This window comes from Grampus griseus (assembly GCF_964374135.1).
Source record: "Grampus griseus genome assembly, chromosome: 7".
Taxonomy (NCBI): domain Eukaryota; kingdom Metazoa; phylum Chordata; class Mammalia; order Artiodactyla; family Delphinidae; genus Grampus; species Grampus griseus.
Genome location: NC_139001.1, coordinates 69,586,880 through 69,612,650, shown reverse-complemented (window position 1 = coordinate 69,612,650; position 25,771 = coordinate 69,586,880). Strand labels below are relative to the sequence as shown.

At 34.1% G+C, this 25,771-nt stretch overlaps 1 protein-coding gene across 9 annotated transcripts in view; it reads left to right on the top strand.

Moving 5' to 3' along the window:
* The window catches only part of SLC4A10 (solute carrier family 4 member 10), a gene marked incomplete at both ends in the record, with an annotated part of 310,037 nt that overhangs the window by 161,892 nt on the left and 122,374 nt on the right, over positions 1-25,771 (top strand). For all 9 annotated transcript variants that reach the window (XM_082658203.1, XM_082658200.1, XM_082658202.1 and 6 more), the window contains 3 exons: positions 6,167-6,305; positions 16,208-16,368; positions 23,346-23,534. In XM_082658203.1, the coding sequence (XP_082514329.1) occupies positions 6,167-6,305; positions 16,208-16,368; positions 23,346-23,534 (489 nt within the window). The remainder of the gene's footprint in view (positions 1-6,166; positions 6,306-16,207; positions 16,369-23,345; positions 23,535-25,771) is intronic.

Here is a 25,771-nt window from a genome sequence, read left to right as displayed (position 1 = left end):
CACAGGTACAGCCACCCCCATTATTAACGTCACTCAGAATGGTACATTCTTTTACCAAGGATGAACTTACATGGACACATCATAATCATGCACAAAACCATAGTTTACCTTAGGGCTCACTCTTGGTGTTGTATGTTCTGTGGGTTTGGACAAATGTATAATGACATATATCTGTCATTCTAATATCATACAGAGTATTTAAAATCCTTTGTTCTCAGCCTATTCATTCCACTACCACCCCCAGCAACCACTGATCTTTTTACTCTCTCCGTAGTTCTCCAGAATTTCATATAGTTGAAATCATACAGTATGTAGCCTTTTTAGATCAGCTCCTTTCACTTACTAATATACATTTAAGATTTCTCCATGTCTTTTCATGGCTTACTGTCTCTTTTTAGCATTGAATAATATTTTATTGTCTGTGTGAATCATAATAGATTTGTCCATTCACCTACTGAAGGACATTTTGGCTTCTTCCTAGTTTTGGCAACTATGAATAAAGCTGCTATAAACATCTGTGTGCAGGGTCTTTTGGTGGGCATAAGTTTCAACTCCTTTTGGTAAATACCAAGGAGTGCAATGCTCTACCATATAGTAAAAGTATGTTTAGTTTTGTAAGAGACTGCTAAGCTGTCTTCCAAAGGAGTTATACCATTTTGCGTTCCCAACAGCAGTGAAAGAGCGTTCCTGTTGTTTCACATCCTTGCCAGCATTTGGTGTGGTTAGTGTTCTGGATTTGGGACATTTTAATAGGTGCATAATGGTATCTCATTGTTTTAATCTGCATTTCCCTGGTAATATATGATGTGGAGCATCTTTTCATATGCTTATTTGTCATCTGTATATCTTCTTTGGTGAGTTGCCTGTTAAAATCTTTGGCCCATTTTTTGATCAGGTTGTTAGTTTTGAGTTTGAAGGACTCATTTATGAATATGAAAGAACTATGATCATTTCTAGGATTCTTGTAACTTTTATATTGACTGAACACTACTTGTGGGATTTAATTATAAAGTAACTCTATTCTGGCTTGTACCATCCCTTTGTAGTTACTCAGTGGATCTAATTGTTATTCTGCTCCTGAATGAAAACTCTGATGGGTTCTCCAGCCTTTCTAGTCACTCGTAGGTAACTTGAAGTCCTCTAATAAGTAATTAAAATATTTAGTCTCATGTAATAGTGAAAACTTTGAACTTGCTTTAACTGTAAGGCCTTTTGCCTCCCTCTCTTGCCCAGGTGTGCTCCAGTTGAGAACAGAGAATGTAGTTGTTTTTTTCCCCTCCTACCTTGAACTTCTTCTCCTTCTTCCAGATGCTCCATCATCTTTCTAACTCTAGTTTCTGATCCATTCAGATCTGGAGCATAGGAAATGAAAAGAACTAAGTGGAATCGGGCAGGAAAGCTGTTACTTAGCTGGTAGTCTTACAAGCTGATGTCATACTCTCTAGGCTTAGCAAGAATTTAAATTGACTCATTTTCTTTTACCTGCACTCTTTTCTGCCTTATTACTTATCCCCCAGATATTCGGCTATAGTGATAGATTCCCCCTGCTAAAGTCTTGTAATTGCTCCATGGCAGCCTCTTGGACAGCATCTAAGATGACCCCACATTCCACATTCTCTCTATCTTGCATATTCTCTCTCTCTCTCTGTCTCTCTGCTTCTCTCCGACTCTCTCTGTCTCATAGGTGCAGCTCAGATATGATTCACAGAAAACATGCACACACTCATTACCCTGGTGAATTCTGGAGTGCATGTTATTCACAGCAGCAATCTCAGCCATCAGCAGCTAGGCAGACTTTGTTTCTCAGGGAGGAATCATACCCCAGTCCACTGCGGGGAGACATGTTAAATTCATGATGCCCTAGAGCACTACTCAGTTGTCTTGAGGGAGAGGCGGACAGACTACTCCCCTCCTTTTGTAAGGGATTAAGGAAACTTGGGACTCACATTACAGCTTTCTTTGAAGAAATTCTTTCCAGAATGTGTCTGCTATTTTCAACTTATGATCTCTTTATAGCCTTAGCATGGGTAAAGAGTTAGAGTTAAATAACTAGGTTTTTAGGAACATAGTTTGTAAGTTCTGCATGTAGTCTCACGTCCCCTTTGGAGAGGAATGCCTGTTGGTTCTTAATGCTTCAGCTGAAATGTTCTTTTTATCAGTCCATAACAAAATAGACTAATTGGCATTAATAATAAATATATTATTTCAATTATAAAATGAATTAAAATATAGGAATCCAAACGAATAGATTATGTAGGACATTCAAATAACATGAGCAAAATTTTAAAGTTCAAATGAAGATGGAAAATAATACTGACCTGCAAAGAGCCTGGAGACATCAACTTGGAACATTAAACTTGTCATCATTTCATGATTTCAGAAGATAATCTAAATATTGATTTATCTGAAATATAACAAGGATAAAGAAGAAAAGCACCTATAATTCAGAAATGCAAAATGGTAAACATCTAATGAATCTGCTTTCTTGATCTAAATGTCATTGTGTATGAAGCCTGTGGTTTTCATGACAGTAAGATCATATATGTAAAAGGGAATTTTCCAATTCACTTCTGTCATTATACTTGTTCTGTTGTTATAAGAAGTATATTTCTCAGCATATTTTTGACCATTCTCCAGAAAGGGCCTGAAAAATAGAGAACTTTTGGACAGGGTCTACAGAAAGGAGAGTATTTTCACTGATTATTAGGAAAAACGTATTTAAGACCCTGGTTAATTAATATGTGAGTAATTAAAGCAGTAGGAGTAACATAGCTAACAATGAAAAGATGAAAGTTTGCAAAGGAACTTGCTTATTTCCAGTTATGATTCTATTAGTGGCTTTCCTCAGATAACTTTGTAAGTTTGATTTTAACTAACCATTTGTTGAAAACATGGTCTGTATTCCAAAAGAAATATTGATAGTTTGTTTTTTTTCTGATTGTAAAAGTAATATATGGTCTTTGACATTCCAGTGCTATTGAACATTAAGCTGTCCAAATCCTGTTACACCTAGTTCTCCTCATTGATTCTACAGCATCTGACATTATTGACTTCTTAATCTTCTTGAAATCCTTTTCTACCTTGACCACTGTTGTACTACTCTCTCATCAGATGTAAGCTTTATATGGGCAGAGGGTTTTTTTCTGTTTATATCTGTCTAATTCACCTGACCAATGGAAGGTGCTCATTATATATTTGTTTAATGTATAAATTCTTTTACATATCTACCTAATCCTCTTTTGACTTTTTTTTTTTTTTTTTTTTTTGCAATACGCGGGCCTCTCACTGTTGTGGCCTCTCCCGTTGCGGAGCACAGGCTCCGGACGCGCAGGCTCAGCGGCCATGGCTCACGGGCCCAGCCGCTCCGCGGCATGTGGGATCTTCCCGGACCGGGGCACGAACCCGTGTCCCCTGCATCGTCAGGCGGACTCTCAACCACTGCGCCACCAGGGAAGCCCCTCTTCTGATTTTTTTAACTCTTCCTTATCCTAAATCTTAAACCTTATTATTCCCCTGATGCTGAGTCTTCTCTATTCTTTCATTTTTGAGTCCTCACCCATTGTAATCAAATGACTTCTCTAGTTAAATGCAACCCATGTCTTTACCTCTGACCCTGTCGTCTTTTCCAGAATCAAATATCCACCTTTCCTGTGACCATCTTTATATGTTTGAACCATAATCACCCGAAACTCAGCATATCTAAAAGATGCCTCTTGTGCTCAGCCTACAATACTGGCTCCTCATTCTGACAAGCCTTTTTTTCCCCGAGTTTTATTGAAAAATAATTGACATACCTCACTGTATAAGTTTAAGGTGTATGGCATGATGGTTTGCTTTACATATGTTGTGAAATGACTGCCATGATAGGTTCAGTTAACATTCATCATCTCATATAGATACAATAAAAAGAAAAGAAAAAAATGTCTCCTTGAGATGAGTACTCTTAGGATCTACTCACAACTTTCCTATATATCATACAGCAGTGTTAACTATAGTCATTATGTTGTACATTACATCCCTAGTACTTACTTATCTTATAACTAGAAGTTTATACCTTTTGACCATTTTCCTCCAGTTCCCTGCCCCCCTCCCCCACCAAAGCTGGTAAGCACAAATCTGATCCCTTTTTCCATGAGTTCGGTGTTTTTGTTTTGTTTTATTGTTTTGTTTCATCTTGTCTTTTTTTTTTTTTTAGATTCCACATGTAAGTGAGGTCATATAGTATTTACCTTTCGCTGTCTTATTTCACTTAGTGCCTTCAAGGCTTACCCATGTTACAACCCTCTTTTAATTAACGGCACTGTTATTTTCTCATTCTCTGCGCTTTAATTCTAAACCTCTCTATTTGACAGGCCTATATTTTCATTGTAACCATCCCCACTACCACTAGCATCAGCATCAGTCATCATTAATAATATTTATATAATGCTTTATAATTTGAAAAGTATTTTTGCATGCATAATTTCTTCTTTAGGAACTAGATCCTAATTCCTTCTAAGAGACTAATTCTGGCAGCTGGAAATATTTTCTATTTAAAGTATTTAATTTGTTATTGAACAGTAAATTTTAAATGACAATTGAGGTAAGTATAGCAAGGAGAAGTATAGAGTGCTATGAGTTAAGATAACAGGTGCCTGACTTAATTATTGCATACGAGTGTGCTTATATGTGTGTTTGTGTTTTATGAGGCTGATTAGGTAGGCTTGCTGAAGCATATTACAGTGAAGTAGATGCTGAAAGATATATGGGAGATCTAGAGGAAACAGTATGTGCGATGGTCCTGAAGTGGGAAGGAGCATAGTATTTTTAAAAATCTGAAAGAAGGCTAAGGTACTCAGAATGGAATTGCAAGGGTAAGAGTGGCAGAAGGTAAGGCTAATAACATAGGAAGAGGCTAGGGCCCCATCACAAACATATATTGTTTGTGAAACCTGAAGGCTGTAATTATATATTGAACAGAAAGTATGACACTATATTACGTTTTATGTAATATGTATATTTTTCACTTTTGACTTCTGAAATCCTCAGTCGTGACTTAATTATAACCTAACCCTTTAAGTTACTGATTAATTGGTTTATTTTCACAAAGTATTTAATATTATAGATTTCAATAATCACTGTTGCTTGTTACTGATTTACTCATTCTTTTGTGTTTTAAAAAATCTTTGAAAATACCAAATGTTTTATTGGAATAACATTGAATTTATAAGATGGTTTTCCACTATTGGGCTTTCCCATTAATATAAACTTACTCATTTATTTAGGTCTACTTTTACATCATTCAATAAAGTTTTATAATTTTCATCACAAATGTATTGATTGAATAACACATTTACCAGGTAACCCAGCAATCCTACTCCTAGGTATTTGCCCTAGAGAATAAAAACTTATGTTCACACAAAAACCTGTACAAGAATACTTATAGCACTTCTGTTCATAATTGAAAAAATTGTAAACTAAATACCCTTCAGTAAATGAATGGATAAGAAAACTATGGTACATTCCTGCAATGGACTATTACTCAGCAATAAAAAGAAGGAATTACTGATACATTCAGTGACACAGATAAATCTCAAAGGCATTATGATAAGTGAATAACAACAGTCTCAAAAAACTATACATTGTATGTTTCCATTTATATGGCATTGTGGAAAAGGCAAAACTATAGCAGTAGGGACCAGATTAGTGGTTGCCAGGGGTTAGGAGAGGGATAAGGTTGTGACTACAAAGAAACATCACAAGGGAGTTCTTTGGTGAATTATATTCAGCACAGTTTTAGTATAAGTGAATTTTATCATAGTCTACTCTTATGAATATTACCATAAAATGTAGCATATGTGATGAAAGAAAATGTGTGTGTGTATAAGAGAGATGTAGAAATAGTTTCCATGATGTTATATGTAATCCAAAATAATCATCACATTTGATTTTATCTTTGATAATATAGATACATTACATATTTACATTTTACATATTTATGATCCCGCATTATACTAGACTTAATATAATGCCAAATTTAGTCTTAATTTCCCAAGTCTACTCTGGCTGCCTGCTGCAGTGTGGGGGGCAGGGGAGATGTGAGTTTGGAGTGGTGTTGAAGGCGGTGACCGGGACATTTCAAGCTGCAAGTCATGATAATGCATGTTCATGTCTCTGATTTCCATAGACACCCCATCACAGCGGGTACAGTTTATTCTTGGAACTGAGGATGATGATGAGGAACACATTCCTCATGACCTTTTTACGGAACTGGATGAGATTTGCTGGCGTGAAGGTGAGGATGCTGAATGGCGAGAAACAGCCAGGTGAGGATTTTTTTGTTGAAGGATGAAGGTATACTAAAGAATTTTCATGCTATTAGAAAGAGAGATATCTAATGCCACAATTTTGCAAACATCCATCAGTGCTACTGGTTTCTGAAATTGCTTATCTGGCCTGGGCATATCCTATAATGGGATATGGGTCAGGATGAAACCTGAAGGCTGTAATTATAGTAAACAGTGATGCAGAGCCAGCAGCAGCCACAGTCTTAAACAGTAGCATAATTTGCGTGTCATCAGGAAAACAGTAGATATCTAACAGTAATTTATTTCTATCTTTTCAACTGCTAGGTTGTGCCCCAGCTGGTGATATTATATGGGACTTTTTAAAAGAAAGGGCAAACATTATAAGAGACTTTAGTTGGTGTCCTGAATTTATTTACTATTTGTTGAGGGTAAAAATATTTTGTAATGTGTTTCTAGGATATATATACATTTAAACATAGTGGTTTTTAAAAATAATTTTTAAGAAATTACTTTTTCTGTCATTTGTAATTAATATTTCCATATTGCCATGTAATTGATGAATTGCTGTCATCCTTTCTTGCTTATTTACTCATTTATTTAACAAACATTTATGGTCTATTGTGTGCCAGGTGCAATGAATGTAGAACAACAACAACAAAAGTCTTAGGGAGTTCCCTGGCAGTCCAGTGGTTAGGACTGTGCTTTCACTGTCGAGAGCCCGAGTTCAGTCCCTGGTTGAGGAACTAAGATCCCACAAGCCACACCAAAAACTAGAAAAAAAAGAAAAAGAAAAAAACACCTTAGATCTTGCTTTTAACAACCTCACCTCTAATGCGGGATTTAGATAAGTAAACAAAGTTGTAAGTACTGTATAATGAATGCTGTGATACAGGTGTGCACTAGGAACTGTGGGCACGCCTAGGGTTGTCTTTTACCTACTGCTTCCGAAATTTTAATGTGAATACATATCACCAGGGATCTTGTTGAAATGTAGATTCAGTAGACCTTAGGAATAGAGTCTCAGGTCTAGCATTTAATCATTGCCTTAACTCTAGCCAGAGGTAGTGTGGAATTAAATGTTCAATCATGATAATATTATAAATAATACTGGCTTGGTTAATTCTTGTTTGATATAATTTAAGTGGTCTTTGTAGCTCTCTTTTATTTAAAATATACTAAAAGTAAATAGAAGAAGATAAAAATGGCTTTCACGTAGTTCATCTCTGTTAACATTAAAAAAATTAACTGCTGATATTTAAAATTCAAAAATCATAGAAAGGTAAAAAAGCAAGAACATTGCTCTACTCTTGTTCATAGTACTTCTCCTCAAAGGTAAACACTATTAATTGCTTCTTGTACATCTTTTCATAAAAATTTTAATGCCTAGATCTGCATGTAAATGTATGCCCTTTTTATATTTACATAAGAGGTATTATATACTGCATTCATGCCTTGCTTTTTTCATTTAATATATTTGTATCATTTTCCATATTATCAATACAGATTACTCAGTCTTTTTAATCTCTTTAATGACTGCATCACATTTAGTTATGGATGAACTTTCATTTATTTAGCCAGTCTTGATAGGGATTTAGATTGCTTTGTGGGGTTTTTTGCTGTAAACATTGCTGCAATAATCATTTACACATATATTTTGGGATTATTTTGTAGGTATTCATGTAGGATGAATTTTTAGCAGTGGAATTTATGTGTCAAAGAGAGCAAACTTTTTTTTACTTTTATAGATTTTGCAAAATTGCCTTCATAAAATGTTTTGGTAATTTATACTTCCCTCAACAATGTACGAGAATGCTTATTTCCCCCAAACCTTTGCCACACAAAATCATCAAACTTGTAAAAATTTCGGCTAATTTTGTAGATGCAAAATAAATCTCAGTGCTGTAATTTGTATTTCTCTAATTATTAGTGAGATTGAACATTTTTTCATATGTTTTTAATTTTTTCCTGAGAACTAACTGTTCATTTCCTTTACCTGTTTTATTTCAAGTCATTCATTTTTTTACTTGTGTTTTTTAATGCCTTAAACTGGTGGTATGTTATTCTGTGTGAATTACCTTTTTTAATGAAAAAACTACATAAATTAAATTCTTTCTGATGCTATTATAATATTTTAAATATAGAACTAAATTTGAAACAACTTTTATATGACCTGGCAAATTTTGAGATTAAGAACCATCTACCTAATTTTTTTCTTCCAACTGCATCAAAAACCAAGTATTATTTTCAAGGATATAATATGTGTGCTCATCTTCTTTGATGACAGAAAAACAATATATGATAATATTCTCCACCAATTAGTGTTATACGTTTTGCTCTTTCATGATTAAAGAGTTGTTGATAAGGAATTTGAAGTGCAAACCTCCCTGTTTAAGGCTAGAGGCATCTGTCCTCAGCTGGTTCTAAGAAACAGGTGTTCCTGGCTGACTTGAAGGAAGGAGATCTGGTGGTTATGATGACTATACAGCTCTGGTTAGAATCTCTTTAATCAATTGCTGAGAAGTACTTTTTGGAAGCATTTCTTTTATATTTCTTTCTTCACTCTCATCCCTCAGAATAGAGCTGAGAAGTAAGATTGGAATATGCATTTTGACAGGAGTAACTCCCTTATTATGAAAATGACCTTATTATGAAAACTCCCTTATTATGAAAATGACCTTCCAGATCAAATGGTGATCTATTCCTTTTAAGCAGTAACTTCCTTGTAACTTTCCCACTCTCATCAAGCTAGGAGATAGCAGAGCAATGCTAGAATCTAACTCTTTTCTTGTCACAATTGAGCAGGTAGAATTTTATCATGCTCTAATGGATTAACCTGAACAACATGTTTATCCTAAGCCATCAAAATATGTTGCTGTTTATTTATAAAGAATGAGAGAGATGACCCAGTTACTTATTAATATTCTCTAATGTTGTTAGATAGGACCTGTGTTCTTAGCCCTGCTTCTGGAACCTTATGCACGGTGCAGGTATTTGAGGCTTGGGAGACATCTGATGAACAATCAAAATAGTAACAGACATTGAAGAGGAGAGTAGATGAATTTTGGCTGAGACACAACACGTCAGGGAAGAACAGAACGTGTTTACTGAGGACTTAGAAATGGAGTAGGGGGCTTCCCTGGTGGCGCCGTGGTTGAGAGTCCGTCTGCCGATGCAGGGGACGCGGGTTCGTGCCCCGGTCCGGGAAGATCCCACATGACGCGGAGGGGCTGGGCCCGTGAGCCATGACCGCTGAGCCTGCGCGTCCGGAGCCTGCGCTCCGCAACGGGAGAGGCCACAACAGTGAGAGGCCCGCGTACCGAGAAAAAAAAAAAAAAAAAGAAATGGAGTAGGTTTTAAAGTGGTGGAAGTAATTTTGTTCTTGATGCCCTAGTTCATCTAACAAAACTAAGTTTAGTTAATTCATGACTCCATCTGATTTTTCAAATACAATTTAATTCTAATAAATCATAACCATTTGAAGTACTTCTTTCTTTTGATTAGTATTCCAGGGGGATTAATAATTTTCTACCCTAATAGTAGAAATAAAAAGGATATTTTATCAGCACATTGCACCTGCCACATATCACATCTTGAATAATTCATGCCCACTGTTGTTGCCAAGTAAAACTTAAGCAAAGTTTTAGGTTTTGAAGCTAAATTTTTGAATAATAATTATTTAATAAATGTTTGTGAAAAACAGCTGTTCCCTTTTAAAAAACCCTAGAGGAAGCCATATGACAGAGCTAATGAAATCAACACAATTACAATGTCCTGCTTATAAATAACACATAGTGTTATTAATAGAAAAATACCCAAAGATACCACAGCTGTGCAGTTGTGGAGACAACATGCTTGACTCACTGTGGTTGCCCTTTAAAAATGCTTCCCACAAATGAGCTCAGCAGAGGCAAAGAAAGGGATAGCAGTTAGGCCTCTGATACATACTTGGTAATGTGGAAAAAGATTTTTACATCAAAACAATTTTATTGATGATGTGAAGGTATTTGATATTTAAAATTGGTAAAGGGTCAAGTCATCAGGATTTTTCAGTGCAATGTGAGGTGTGAAAATAATATGAATTAAGAACAGCTAATGTCAATAAACTCTAAGTGTGGATACATTTTAATACCCCTTTCCTCTTGAAATAGGTACTTTATGATTACATATGTTAATCTCTAGCCCCCACTCTAACCATGTTCCCCCTTCACCCTCCATATCCTTAACTCTACCCAAAAAGGATGTTTTCTCTTGAGAATTCATGACTTCCCCCAAGACTATCATTTTGGATGATATGGTAACTCCTTTACTCCCTTTTTGGGTAGAATCAGAGAATAAAAATTATTAGAAAAGTTAAACTAAATTAGTGAGAATAAAATAAACAGAAAGAGTTAAATTCTATAGAAATCATCTATCTCTAATTTGCAGAAGAATTTTATTTTGTAGATTTCTAATATGAGTATTGTAGAGGAGATTATCATCAACTTAATCCTCAAAGAATTCAGGAAACACCTATTTTATGTTGTTGCTGCTTAGTAGAAAGAGATTCCAATGTGTTAATTATGGATGAAAACAGACACAGACATACTGAGGGAAATGAAAATAATCTCAACAGAGTTTAAATCCACCCCTCCCCCATAGAAAATGTCATGCAGTTGGCCTACAATTTCTTTTTTTTTCATTGTCCGTCACATCTCATTCATGCCTGTGAGACTCTTGGTTGCTTTGGTTTGCTATTCAAACAAATGTCAGCTGAGTTTATTTGAAAACTGGAATAAATTGCAGCACTTTAGGTCATTAACTGCGACCAGGCATTTTGTAACTGACAGTATATTCAGTGACTACAAATCTTAAAACAGGATTTGGTGTGTTCTTAGACCTGCTAATTTCTATCTTTGGAGTATGAAATGGAATGAAAAACAGAAAAGAGAGATATACTTATGTATCTTTAAAATATATTCATTTAAATATCTTTTAAAGCTTTTGGCATCATTCTGGAGTTGGCATAAAACACTGAATCTTGAAATGTTTAGTAACTTGATATTTGTAACTTGTGGGTTCCTTTTTATGGAAAGTATCTTATGTTTCCTCCTGTAATACTCATAAAACCTATGCTTATATCAAACCATCCATGCATATAACTTATATTTGGCCATCCAAACTGCTTGGAACTCACAAGAGTCTCCATTCTTGGTCTAAAAGATCAAGCCCCCAGTTTGAAAGAAATTATTCTAAAGGAAGGAGTTTTTGTTTTTAAAATGTCTTCTCAGATAGACAAGTAGTTCAATGGAACAGAATAGAGAACTAAGAAAAACTAACCCAAGTGCAGCTAACTGATTTTTGACAAAGGTGAAGGAAGAATTGTCTTTTCAACAAATGGTACTGGAACAATTAGAGAGCTACATAGAGGTAAAAAATATTAACTTCAATCTAAACTTCACAGTGTATACAAAAATTAATTCAAAATTAATCATAAATCTAAAACATAAAGCTGTACAACTGTTAGAGAAAACATAAGAGAAAATCTTCAGGACCTAGGGCTAGAAGATGAGTTTTTAGGCATGATACCAAAAGCACAATCTTTTGAATAAAAGAAGAAAAGAAAATATTCTTAAATTGGACTTCACCAGAATTAAAAACTTTTTGCTGTGAAAAATCCTGTTAGAGGATGAAGACAAACTACAGACAGGGAGAAAATATTCGGAAAGCATATATTTGACAAAAATATTATATCTAGAATATGTAAAGAACTCTAAATGTTCAACAGTATGAAAACAAATCAATTGGAAAAATGGGCCAAAAAAAGGCCTTTCAAAGAAGAGATACACATGGCATATAAACACATAAAATGGTGTTCAACATCATTAGTCATTAGGGAAATGTAAATTAAAACCCCTATGAGATACAACTGCACACCTAATAGAATAACTAAAGTAAAAAAAAAAGTCATAATAGCAAATGCTGGTGAAGATATAGAGACACTGGATCTCTCAGCTATTGCTGGTGTGAATGTAAAATGGTAGGACTGCTCTAGAAAACAGTTTGATAGTTTCTTATAAAACTAAGCATGCATTAGTAAATATGACTCAGCAATCACAGTCTTGGGCATTTATCCTAGAGAAATGAAAACTTATGTTCACACAAAACCTCTACATGAATGTTCATAGCAGCTTCATTTGTAATCGCAAAAACCTATAAACAACTCATATATCCTTCAATGGGTGAATGGTTAAATAAACTTTGGTACATCCATACAGTGGAATACTTTTCAACAATAGAAAGGAACAAACTATTGATATATACAACAACTTGGATGGATCTCAAGGACATTGTGTTTTAGTGAGAAAATGTCTATCTCAAAAAGTTGCAAACTATATGATTCCACTTACATAACATCCTCAAAATGACAAAACTATAGTGATGAAGAACAGATTAATGATTACCTGGGGAAAGAAACAGGGTGAAGATTGGGAATATAAAGGAAGCTCATTTGTGGTGATGGAACAGTTTTGTATCTTGATTATGGTGGTGGTTTTTACACACACACAAACACACGTACACCGCCCCCCCATATCTTCTCAAGATTCTTAATCTAAATATTCCCTTTCAAAGGAACCAAGATAAAATGATGTAGATGCTTCTTTACTTATTTAATTATTTTCACTGTTATCTGTAATTAAAATTTAACTATAAATTCCCTTAGAAGAAGGGGTTGGATCATTTTGCGTAGATCAAGAAGCCCATGGATATTTAAAAATGAATTTATTATTAGCGTTATTACAACTTACAAACAATATTATTGTATGGGTCAGACTATAGATTTATACTTAAGTAATTAAGAAACAATATGGTTTTTTAGTAATGTATCAACACTCTTTTCAGGATTTCTTGAGTGAAAATTTTAAATACAACATTTTAGTAGCAATTCTGTATAGAAAGATGACAGAAAGTACCAGAGCTCCAGAAAAGAGAAATCTATAGTCCCCCAAACAAAATTACACCCTTTTATGACCCTAATTCTTCTTTACCACACAACAGACTGGAAACTAGATTTCAAATCTAACAAGGTTCTTCAGTCAAAATAACACCAGCATAAGTGATGCTGTAAAGACTCCCTTCTTTTATTCTTTTTGTCTGAAAAAACACGTCATATGTGAGTAGTATATAAGGTGACAGAAGATTTAATAAAAGTTGTATCCACTCTCTTGGTACACCTTCTGTGGATAACATAAGATGAGAGGGAGAGAACACAGAACATTTTTCAACTTGAGATTTGTTCCAGACAAGAAGGAAAATTAAATGTTAAATCTGTTGTTTTCACTATAGGCTTTAGCATAAGATATCTTAGCTAAAAAAGTCCATAAATCCAACTGAAGTAATTGTATTATGGTAAAAAATGGGCACAGACTCTGGAGAAAAACAAGAACAGTTGGAGTTGATCTGGTTGAACAAGGTTAGTGACTAGGTGATCCTGGACAAGTTTTGAATGTGTTGAATTTGTCTCATCATTTTACAGATGAGAAAACTGTGGCCCAGAGAAGTTGAAAGACTTTCCCCGGGTCACACAGCAATTTAGATATAGAGTAGGGCCCCAAACCTAGATTTCTTTTTATTCCCAACTAGTCCAATACACTTTCCACAGTACTATCCCATTTCAAAATGTCTGTCAAGAGGTTGATCCTTGGAGATATTGACATTCACAATGTTACCATGTCCTTACTTTTATACCTGGCAAGAAATACTAGATTATTATATTTATCAAAAGTATATTCACTCTCACCATTAATTCTAATTAGGAACTTGATGCTGGTATGAATTGCTAAAATTTGTATCAGGATAGGCTAAATTATCCTAGAAAAATATGCTGTCATTTCAAAAGCTTAAAGTCACAAAGGTTTATTTATGGTTCATGATACATGTCCATCATGAATCAGTAGAGGCTCTGCACCACTGCACTAGTCGTTACTCAGGGACTCTGGATGATAGAACTGCCTACATCTTGAACATAGCTGGTGGCCACAGAGGGGAAAAAGAGCTCCAGAGGGTCTCATCCTAGCAATGAAAAACTCCAGTCTGGAAGTGGCACAGATAATTTCTGCTCACAATTCTTTGTCAACAGTGGCCTCACCCAGTTAAAAGAAAGCCAGGTAGTGATATCCTACTCTTTACTAAGAAGAGAGGGAGAACTAGTTATAGTTGGTGAGCAGTATTAATGACCATCCCATGATCTGTGATGCATTATGGCCCTGTAAAGGGCTGAAAATCATTAAGATTCACTAATATGAAAAAATTCCCAACTGTGTAGACAAAAATACTCTATAAAATTGTCACCATTTGAAGAGATACTGTCAGTGATTTGTGCTTAAATGTAAGTTTTTTCAACCTTCAAACATTCTCTAAACTTATGATAGGCATAAACATATGCCTGTACATTTTTGGCAGGCATAACTGTTCTTCCCTACTAGTTTCCTTTTTACTTCCTGACGTTTTCGTCCTTGAACTCTGAGGACAGATCCATAGCTGTCTTTATCGTTCTTGGAACTCTACATACTAATCTTTCTGACTAGCCCTTTTGCTTAGTTTTTTTAGCTGGCCGATACACTGGTTCTTAACTATACAAGATGTCCTCTGTTGGAGTTGGAGTTGGATCATTTGATTACACAAAACAGCAATAAAATATCATATAGATAGGAAATTTGAGTGATATTGCATGGAGAGAGGAAGTTAGCGCAAAAGTGACAAGGAGAGAAAATATGAGGAAAATGGTGGGGGATGGAGAGAGGAGAGGCATTTAGGCTAGGCTTCATTAGAAATGGTGGAATTAATATGGTTATCTACTAAGATTAAAAAGCAAGTCCCTAAAAGAATAAGAGATTTAGTGCTAGTGCCAGAGCAGTAAAATCATCGATTTCTCTTTATCCCTTCCATTTATCTTAGTTAGAAACAATCTCAGATATTACTACTCATTTCACTCCAAGAAGGCAGTGGTCTCCCATTGGGCACCGTGTTATCAAGGTTCTTCTGTTCTCTGGCCCTGGCAGGAACACTCAGGGAATGGGGGCTGAGCTCAGTTCTCATAGATTTAGTCCCTAGGAAGTGACTACGATCACTAGATTTCATTCAAACAGGCCTAATAAGTATTTTTCCTACAGAATAGTCCCCAAATTATACTAGCTTCCCTAAAAATCAAAGGGCAAAATTGTCAAGAGATTCAAATATTGTTTTAAGACCTCCCACTAAAAGAAAAATGAGTACTCTTTCATTTTCTTTTGCATTTTTTAACCACCGTTATCTTTCCACGTAGTGTACTCTCTTTATCAGTTCTACAACAGATTCCCTGTGACCACTGACTAAACATTTATATTGATATATTTTTTCAGTGCTAGAAAGATTAATTAAAAAAACTGAGTTTTTGTTTGTTTTAAACATATCTTTCAATGACAGAAAGAATGTTTGTTAAATGGAATTAAAATGAAATAAACCAGATGACTTGGGCTGGCTTTTACATACTTCTGAAATCCTTGAAACCAAGAAGTAATGTGAATAGCTTTATACTTCTACCTTTTATTGTTGGGATAAAGGTTCATTCATCTACAATGTAATATTCAATGTGCTGATAATAATATTTATTTGTAACTTGGGAAAAATTCAAAATTAGGTAATTTAATGCCTGAAGGGAGATCTCTTAAAGTGAATGCAATGCATGTTCTATGGAAATATTTTTGCCGTAAATATCAGTGTCTTTATGGTAGTAAAATCATTTGTTTTATACTTATGGCTAAAATTCACCCCCCTTTCTTTTTTTTCATCTTGGAATGGCCTTCTTTTAATGTGCTTTGTTTTAAGAATAATTTTATAGCAGGGTAGTAGTGAAATAAGAACGTGTTACAAATTTTAAAAAATTCTAATATTTATTTGTATAGGTGGTTGAAGTTTGAAGAAGATGTGGAAGATGGAGGGGAAAGGTGGAGCAAGCCTTATGTGGCTACTCTATCACTGCACAGCTTGTTTGAGTTGAGAAGTTGTATTCTGAATGGAACTGTGTTGCTGGACATGCATGCCAACACTTTAGAAGAAATTGCAGGTACATCCTTTTTTCTCCTTAGTCTATTTCACACTTATGGGTACAGCTGATTTTTTTAATTCCCTTTTTCTTATAATTCTATACACGTGTGACCTTTGGGAAATTAATTCTCGTGATCAGTGTATGAGGCCTCAAAAATAACTTTGTTTTATCACCTCATTTAAGATAAAAGAAGTTGAATCTCAAAGAAATATGGTCTAACATGCCAGTGGCAAGTCTAGAACAAGAATCTATATACCTTGGTTTCCATTTAGCATATATTGTTTTTCACCATCATATGTAATTAGACTGTCACCATTAGAAAATTGAAGGAAAAATCCATGAAGCTAGAGATTGATTTTTTTCAATATTCAAATACATGAAATAGCCAAATGAAAAAGTTTCAGTAATTAGGAAAAATGTTAGCTTAGAATAGAACAGAAAGGTATGGCCATTTATTTTAAACTGAATTAACAATCTTGAATTCCAGAGGAGGCCAAGTGATGCAGTTTAGATTGGTTTATAATTGAAACTATGGCTTGTGTCTGGGATGAATGATTTGTACTAGAAGCCTATTATGGCTATATCACACAGGCAGTTATATTTAGGAAGCATCTTACTGTTACTCTGCAAATAAAAGCAAAGAACGCCTATATCTTTTCAGCTGGAAGACAAACATTTTAGTAAAAACAAAATAATACAAAAAAACCACGGAAATGAGTTTTGAAAGGGTATAAATGAAATGGTTAATGGAGATTTTTAAAAATAAAAACAAAGCTAGGACTCAGGCAGTTTTAAAAATTCCTAGCTCAGAAAAACGTAAAAGCAGTTCCATGTGGAATTTATTTGTGGAGTAGAAAGACTTCAGAGAGACTTCAGTGTCTTGATTATATTGTAGAGATGGGAAAAAAACCCAAAACACTGTGTGTTTTTGGATCACATAAACGAGAAAATATTGTATTAGAAAAATAATGTATCTAATTTAATCTTCAGAATAACCTCATAAAGTAAGTGCATTCCCATATTTCAATAAGAAAATAGAAATTCTGACACTTTCATGGTTCCAGTTCCATTTAAGGGCCTCTGACTTTAAGCTCCATGTTCCTTCTATTACACTACAACTACTGTCTGAAGAAAGAGATGGCTTGAAATGGTTGTTGTTAATTCCTTTAAAATTATTTATTTGGCTGTTGGTGCTGACAGGCATACATACATTGCAATATGTGTGAAAAAAGAAGTAAGCATGGAGAGATATTTTGGCTCACAATATTAAGCACAAACAAAAATACACACACACAAAAAAACAGGAAAGATGAGCTTTCCTCCCCTCAGTTTCATACAACACTTATAAAGAGATTACCCTTTAAAATACAGAATGAGAGCCTAAACGACGATATAAAGTTAAATACAGTATACTTTTTGGAAGAACACAGGATACAGTAACAGGTCACACTAAATCAAGACTTAAAGAAATGACTAACATGGAAATTAGCAAACTTCCTGAGAACGCTGGTATAGTAGCCTTCCAATTCAATTTCCTAGCTTTACATTATGGAGTATTGCTGATACCCAATAAAAATTTTTATGTTTTAATTATGAATGAAATGGCTGGGTTCTTCCTAGTACTTTGCAGTTTAGGAAGCTCTTTTTAGTAATTCTACAACTATCTTTTTGATACTCAAAACAAACTTGGGGCTTAGTATTATTATTGTTATCCTTCATAAATAAAGTGACTCAGAAGGTTAAAGGTCTTGCCCAAAATAAGGAGTTTATTTCTGCTACTTATGCCAGTGATGGCACTACCTTTGAAAATGGATTAATTCAAATGAGTTTTGGATTGGCTGTATGTAATGAAGCTGTCAAATTCCTCAACCAGGCAAAATTAGCCTCAGAAAATTCTCTTCATAGTTTTACCAGGCTTTAAGTTTCTTAAAACATGTAATTTCTAATGCTTTCTTTAGGAATTTATTTCTACCAGGAAATATTCTCCTGTTATAATTTGACTAAAACTCTGTTGTTTATCACCTTAGCTTGGTTTTGTTGTCTAAACTTATGCTTCCTTTCCCTAAACCTGCCCTCTTCCCCAAGCTCAACTCTGTAGAATATGTAAAGGTTGTTAGCTCTGTTGAATCTAGCTTTTTAAAGCAAATTACATTTTCTAAGTCTATTCTTACAAATGAAAGTAGTTCAGTGGAAGTCTCAATATCCCAAATAGGTTTTTAGTATTCTTTCTTCTCCTCTAATTAGTCTGTATTTTTCTGCCTCCAAAGTAGACCAGCTTTTTTAATGTCCCATTTTCAGTGTACAACAGTGTAAACTGCCATTCAGAAAAGGTCAGTAGTTTAGAGTTAACACCACGTAGAAAAATAGGATTACAAGTACCTGAGTTGATCGTTGTTTCCTTAGGTTCCTTTTCAATCATTAATGAGAAGAGATTCTCTCTCTTTGAGTAATTTTAATTTGGTGTATTTAATCCAAAGGTATTTATTTCTGCCCTCAGTAAAATCTCATTAATAAATTTTCTCTGATAGCTTGTAATTATTTTTATTGTTTACTTATTGATATTTTTACTTTGTGACAATTTAGCTGTATTACGAAGTTTGTAGTAAATGTTTTACATTTTGAAGACTTCTAACTTTGTATTTTCACATCCATTACTATATTTTATTATCACAGAAACCTTATGAGGTAGGGAAGAGACTATTTCCTACATTTTATAAACAGATAAATAGAAAGTGATACATTACAGGTAACACTTGCAGAGATGGGAATAATTTCTTTTGATTAATCTATAATCATAAATTTTGTTTTTTTCTATTTCATGATAATTTGGGACCATAGTGATTAACTTTAAGATTTGGAACTTTTTCTTCACCTCTTATTTATCATACTTTTCTATATGTTAGGCAGTTGCTAATGTATTAGTCGCTAGTTTCTGTTTTGCAAAAGCTAGATATAATAGTTTATCTTTAAGGGCTCTAAGCCCTCGTCCTTTGCAAATGCACAGGCTCTGCAGCTTAATGTTTTCTAGACATTTCCTAGTAGAGGAATATGACCCAGATATTGTTTTAGAATGGTCAAGGATTTTTATATCAATGTTCTGATATGTTTTTAATAGACTCTTAAATAATTCTTTAAAGAGATTTTTGTAGACTTAGCAGGAGAAAATCCCATTTGTATCTGGCAGGTCTGTCAAGAATTTCTGGTGTAATTAAAGTAGGATTTTCTTTTGGATAAAGTTAATTTAAAAGTGTCTATTTCCCAATGCTTTAAGGAACTCAGAATAAATATAAACTTCTTCCTTCAAAATATTACTTAACTTTTCAAATCCAAAATTCTCCAGATATATTTTCTTATCCTGATTTATTCTGATATGTATATGTATAATTGTATTAAAAATGCTTCTCAATTATATTCATATAAATTATAGGAAATTTTACGGTTTATGTTAATCTCTTTTAAATTCAGCACCGTAAAGATTAATAATGGAAATATTACCTCTGTAGTGTGTCTACTTTAACCTATTGCTGTCAATGAGGGTAAGATATTAAAACCAAACCAAAGTTAGTACCATGGACAGATTAACAATCATAGTTCTCAACTCATTAAAACAACTCTTGCTGTTTAAAATCTTTCATCAAAGGAAAAATCCACAGTTTGCTCCACCGAATATAATCTGCAGATTTGGGAGTATGTTAATAGCCATATATATATATTTTAATGCCTATGCTATTACCATCCTTGGTCTGGAAAGTAAGTTTTCTTATGGTAATTTACATTTTTATTACATACACTCCTGTTAGTACTGTCAACCAAACTGTAAAATTTAGAACCCTCTATTGCCCACTTCTCCCCCAGCATCTTGGAAGACAATGGATTTTTAAGACAAAGCAATTATACGATCATCTTTAAAGAAGCGGAGATTTATATAGAGTCTGTAAAATCTCATGGTCTCTAGAGGCTTTCGTTCAATAGTCAAATGGATTGATCATGACAAAATAATTGCCTGATTAAGATGAAAAGTATTTTTTCACTTTCTGAGGTTTTTCTACACAAATACTGCTAGTTTTTCTGGAGCCTGTTTAGTGCTAGAAGACTGTGACCAATTTATCCCTTTTCTTCTTGCTTCTTCTCTTATCATCCAGATCCTGGCATTGAGCTTTGGCAGGCTGGACTGTATTATTTAGGCATCATAGCCTGCTGAGATTGTTGGTCTTGACTCTGGGCCTAAAGCCATTATGGCCCATTATCCTTTCTTACTTTTCAAGGTTAATACTAATATATATTATAGTGGTGAAGAGCACAGTGTAAGTGATTAGTGAATCACACTCGCTTTGATACTTAAATTTCACCTTAGCATAAGTTATATTCTTAAGCAAGTTGATTAACTCTTCCAGTTCATTAAGACATTGCTTGGTCATGTTATACCTTAGAGGAGTTTGCTATGTATTTCCGCGACTAATGAGCAGATGAGTGTTCTTTTCTATTTATCTTATGTAACTGTTTTATACAAAGACGTTATCTCTGAAAAACTTTGAAGCTAGTGACTTATTTTTCGTAGTGCTTAGGCCTGGAAAGATTGTGCTTTGATAAGAATGAAAAACTATAACCATGTGCATGTTTTATTACATGATTAATTTTTATTCTGATTAGAATATTGAACTGGGGATACATATCATGGTTTACAGAGGAAACTGCTGCATGATGGTATCCTTTTGGTGTCTGAATAATCTACTCTACAACTCCTATCATGAAGTATATAATGCATATTTTATATACATTTTTCCATCTTAGCAAGGTTGCAGTGTAAAGTCATGTATGTTGACAATTTATCATTTCCTTTATTTCAAACTAATCCAAGGGTTTTATAACTACTGATCTCAAAAAAACTGAGATATAAGTTTAAATATTCTACACTATCATACATTTTCAGAACTGGAAGAGACTTTGGAGGTAATTATAGTGGGCATTATGGCTGACTCCCAGACATTCATTCTACCTCTTTCCATTGTAAACAGCCAAGTGATAGAACAAAGTTGGCAAATTATGCTCTATATGCAAATATGGCCACTGCCTGATTTTGTTAGGCATGTGAGCTAAGAATGGTTATTATATTTTATATGACTGAAAAATAATAAAAAGAAAATCAATATTTTGCAACATGAAAATTATATGAAATTCTAATTTTAGTGTCCATAAAAAAGTTTTATTGAAACACAATTATGGTAATTTGTGTACGTGTTGTCTATGGCTACTTTCATGCTATAAAAATGGAGTTGAGTAGTTGTGACAGAGATTGTATGGCCTGCAAAGCCTAAAATATTTATTATCTGGCCCATTACAGAAAAGGTTTGTCTACCTCTGGTTTAGGGAAATGACTCCACAGTGGAGGGCAGTTCTTGATTAGTCTAAGCCAACTGGGGAGCCCATCTTCTTTGTCAGTGATTGGCTCAGCATAGACAGGACTATGTCAGTTGAGCTTAGAATTGTTCCTGGGTAGGGGAAAAAGGACTTTTCTTTCAAGAAAAAGTCACAAAAAGGCAAAGAATCTCTGATATGAACAAAGATGTGTATCTCCTTGTTGCTGCTGGCAGCCACCTTGTGACCTTAAGGAAAATAGCCTGACGTTAAAGCTCACACCTCGAGGAGGGGGAAGCTGACAAAATCACAGAGAAATGGAGTTAAATCCAACCTAACTTTGATTTTTCTGTTATGTAAGCCAGTGAAATTTATTGTTTTAGATAGTTTGATTTGGGTTTTCTGTTATTGATAAATCCAACTTTGCCTCTGCTGGATACACTATTATAAAATACAGATAAATGATTTAAAACCAGCAAAAAATTTAAACCATGAGCCCATAACCTACTTAAAGGAAATCGCAAAGAAAATCTTGTACTGGGAAATATTTACTGAGGGCCTCAATATTCCAATCAGTGCATTAGGTGCCTTATGTCCTGGCAACAATGCTGTTATGAGATAGCTATTACCTCTGTCTTAGAAATAAGGACACTGCGACTATTCAACTTTACAAGGTCACACAGCTGGAATGTGGGACAGTGATCCAAGTCTGTTTCCCCAGTCGTTTCCTTTTCACACTGAAGGAAAACATTAGTTGGAAAGGAGGATTCTGCTAATTTTCAAATCTTCAGTGTACTCAGTGGGGCAGCGGGAGACAATGCATTGTAATCTGTTTTGCATAAGGAGTTAGCACCTCAGAAAATCAAGTAGAGTTAATATTTGATCATATGAACGCAGATTAATTACACTGAGGTTTATTGAGGTGATCTTTGTATTACCAAGAACTCATCTACTCATTTTCTAGGCATTTCTGACACATATGGTAAATATCAATCTGCTTAGTTATAGCCTTCTGAAATCTCACCTTTTATTCTTTGTTTTATGGGTATAGAAGGTTTTCTAAAATATAAACACATTATCAAGGAAGGTTTGAGAGGACTGACTTTATATTAATGTGAAAGAATTGTTTACTCTCCAAATGCAACCAGCTGGGTAGTTGCCTAAGCCTCCTTGCATCAGATTTTAACCGATGGACTTAAGGAAGAAACATGGAAATTATTCTCTACTAGAAAAAGGGAGGAAAACCATATTAAAATATATGTATGAGGCTTTTTAATTTTAAACATGCTAATCATATTTATATTACTCCTGATACTATTCCCTCTCGTCAGTGTGAATAATGGAGAACATAAAGCACTTTGTTCTCGATACAACTATTCCTGTTTGAAAAATAAAACTCCATAAGATCATTACATATTTAAAAATGAATGGTTTATTTCCCAAATCTTTCTTGTGTAGCATTTCTACAAAGAAAGACAAACTTCTGTTTCTAAGACCATACTTAGAGATTTTTTAAAGGAATTCATTCCTATTTTAAGAGGAATAATATTATCTAGGGTATGCATATTTGGACTCAGTGGTTCACTACTGGAACATTACAGGAAAGCTGTGCTCATTTTCTTTCTACCTTCACTCTTCAGATATGGTCCTTGATCAACAAGTGAGCTCAGGTCAGCTCAATGATGATGTACGCCACAGGGTCCACGAGGCACTGATGAAACAGCATCACCACCAGAATCAGAAAAAACTCACCAATAGGATTCCCATTGTTCGTTCCTTTGCTGATATTGGCAAGAAACAATCAGAACCAAATTCCATGGATAAAAATGGTAAATATTTCTTTATTATATTCTTATCGTTTATTATAGTTGTCTGAAATATCAAAGTCCTTTAAAATATGTCTTACTTGAAAATGATCTATTGAAATTCAGATTGTTGTGGTAGAATTGTTTCTTTTCATATTCATGTATTGATTTATTATCAGGCATCAAACTGTAGAAATTTTATTAACAAAGATTTAAAGTTTCCTGAAAGGCTCATGAAAGAATGCAAGGAAAATTTTATCTAATAAGAAGTTATACACTCAAATGTAGTAAACATAAACTGAATGTCAATTGCATCACAAATAAGGCTCTAGTCTTTGTCTCATAGCTTGAGAATGTAATGCAATGCTTTGACGTAAGGTCTTTTAGTTAAAATGAATAATGATCAGCATTTAGTGATTGTGGAAAAAAAGATATTGGCTTCATGTTGCTCATGGTCAACAAATCCCTTTCTAGATTACAGTTGAAAAGAGCAGCTAGTGCATTACTTGTGTCTCTACATATATTAAGCCTGATTTCTAGTTCATGGGCTCATCGCTCTTTGCAGTACTACATCATCAATAAGAGCCTCCGCACTTACCATCTTGGCTCACCAACATAGATGAGCCATTATCATTTGATAGTAAACAACCATTGATAGGAATTGATAGAAAACAACCATTGTTTTCTAGCAGTCATTCATGACTTACTCCTTGGCAATCATGAAGCAAAAACAGTGTTTCTAATTGTTTTATCCTTTCTTCTGTATTTTGTTCTCTCTTTGCATCCATTTGACCCTTCATCTTTTACATTAAGGAAGTTGCTTAGAAATCTCTTATCACTCATCCTTTCCATCAGTCTTGTGAAGGAAAATGAAGTTATCATGAGGATGACATGAATTGGTTACACTTCCGCTAGCTATAAAAGTTCCCAGTTTTAAAAGATACAAATTAATGAAAAGTAATTTCAAATGTTTTACTAGAAAGACTCCGATTTCCACAAATAGACTAAGCATGTGTATTGACAGCATGGACTTTATGTAATTTCACTCCTATTTTCAAAAGCTTCAGAGATGCTTTATATACAAATGCATGAAAATGAGGTTTTTTTCAGATTCTGCTTTATATGGGAATTTTTACCAGTTTTCATACTACTGAATCAAATATGCACACGTAGAATAAATACTTTAATAAATAAATAAAGATGGTTAGATGTACTGTTGTCTCAGAACACAGAACTAGTTCTAAATAATTTTTGAAATACTCATTTGATTTTTTAAAAAACCCTTCAATGACTGAATGTGTAAATCATTGTTATATTGAAGACTCTGTAGTTGTGCATATATTAAGTTCAATAAAAGTGTTATGAGTGCTTTATGGTATATACCAACTTGTATTTGTAGATCCCACTGGATATTTTGAGGATTTATAACTTGCTTTGAATTACATCATGTATTTAAAATATATTCATATTCTAAATCACAATTTGCTTTAAAATATGTTATATATGAAAATGATAAAAGGAAGCTTTTATATTCTGAAACTTATTATAAATATAGTACTTTTATTATGCTTACAATACTAGCATATATTTGATATGATGATATTAAGAAAACAGATTAAGATATTTATGAATTTTGACTATGGACTTATGTCTATGTGATTCTAAAGACCTTATTAAAATATTCTCATTAACTAAATCTCTATGAATGCAAGCACATTTTATAAAAATAAACTTCTGCCTTTATTTCATTTACCTTTACTGGAAATCAGACCATAAAATATATGTCTATGAGAATGTTATGTGTTTATTCAAAGATGCAAGGATTTTGGGTTGTGAACTAGCTGTATATCTCAAACTTCACTGGGGATAACATTTACTATCAAATGGTTTTATTGCATTATGTTTTTGGAGGGAAGAGGGTACTGAATTCACTGGATGAATTGTTTTTTTTAATGTCATGTAGACCTGGACACACTGCTTGTTACAGCTCTAAACTTTCATTAAACATAAGAAGAGGTGACAGAATTATAGCTTTAAATCGTAAAGTCCACATATAGATACATATACATACAGAGTTGTTTTTTTTTAAATTTATTTATTTAATTTATTTTTGGCCGCACTGGGTCTTCGTTGCTGCACGCGGGCTTTCTCTAGTTGCCATGAGTGGGGGCTACTCTTCCTTGCGGTGCATGTGCTTCTCATTGCGGTGGCTTCTCTTGTTGCAGAGCATGGGCTCTAGGCACGCGGGCCTCAGTAGTCAT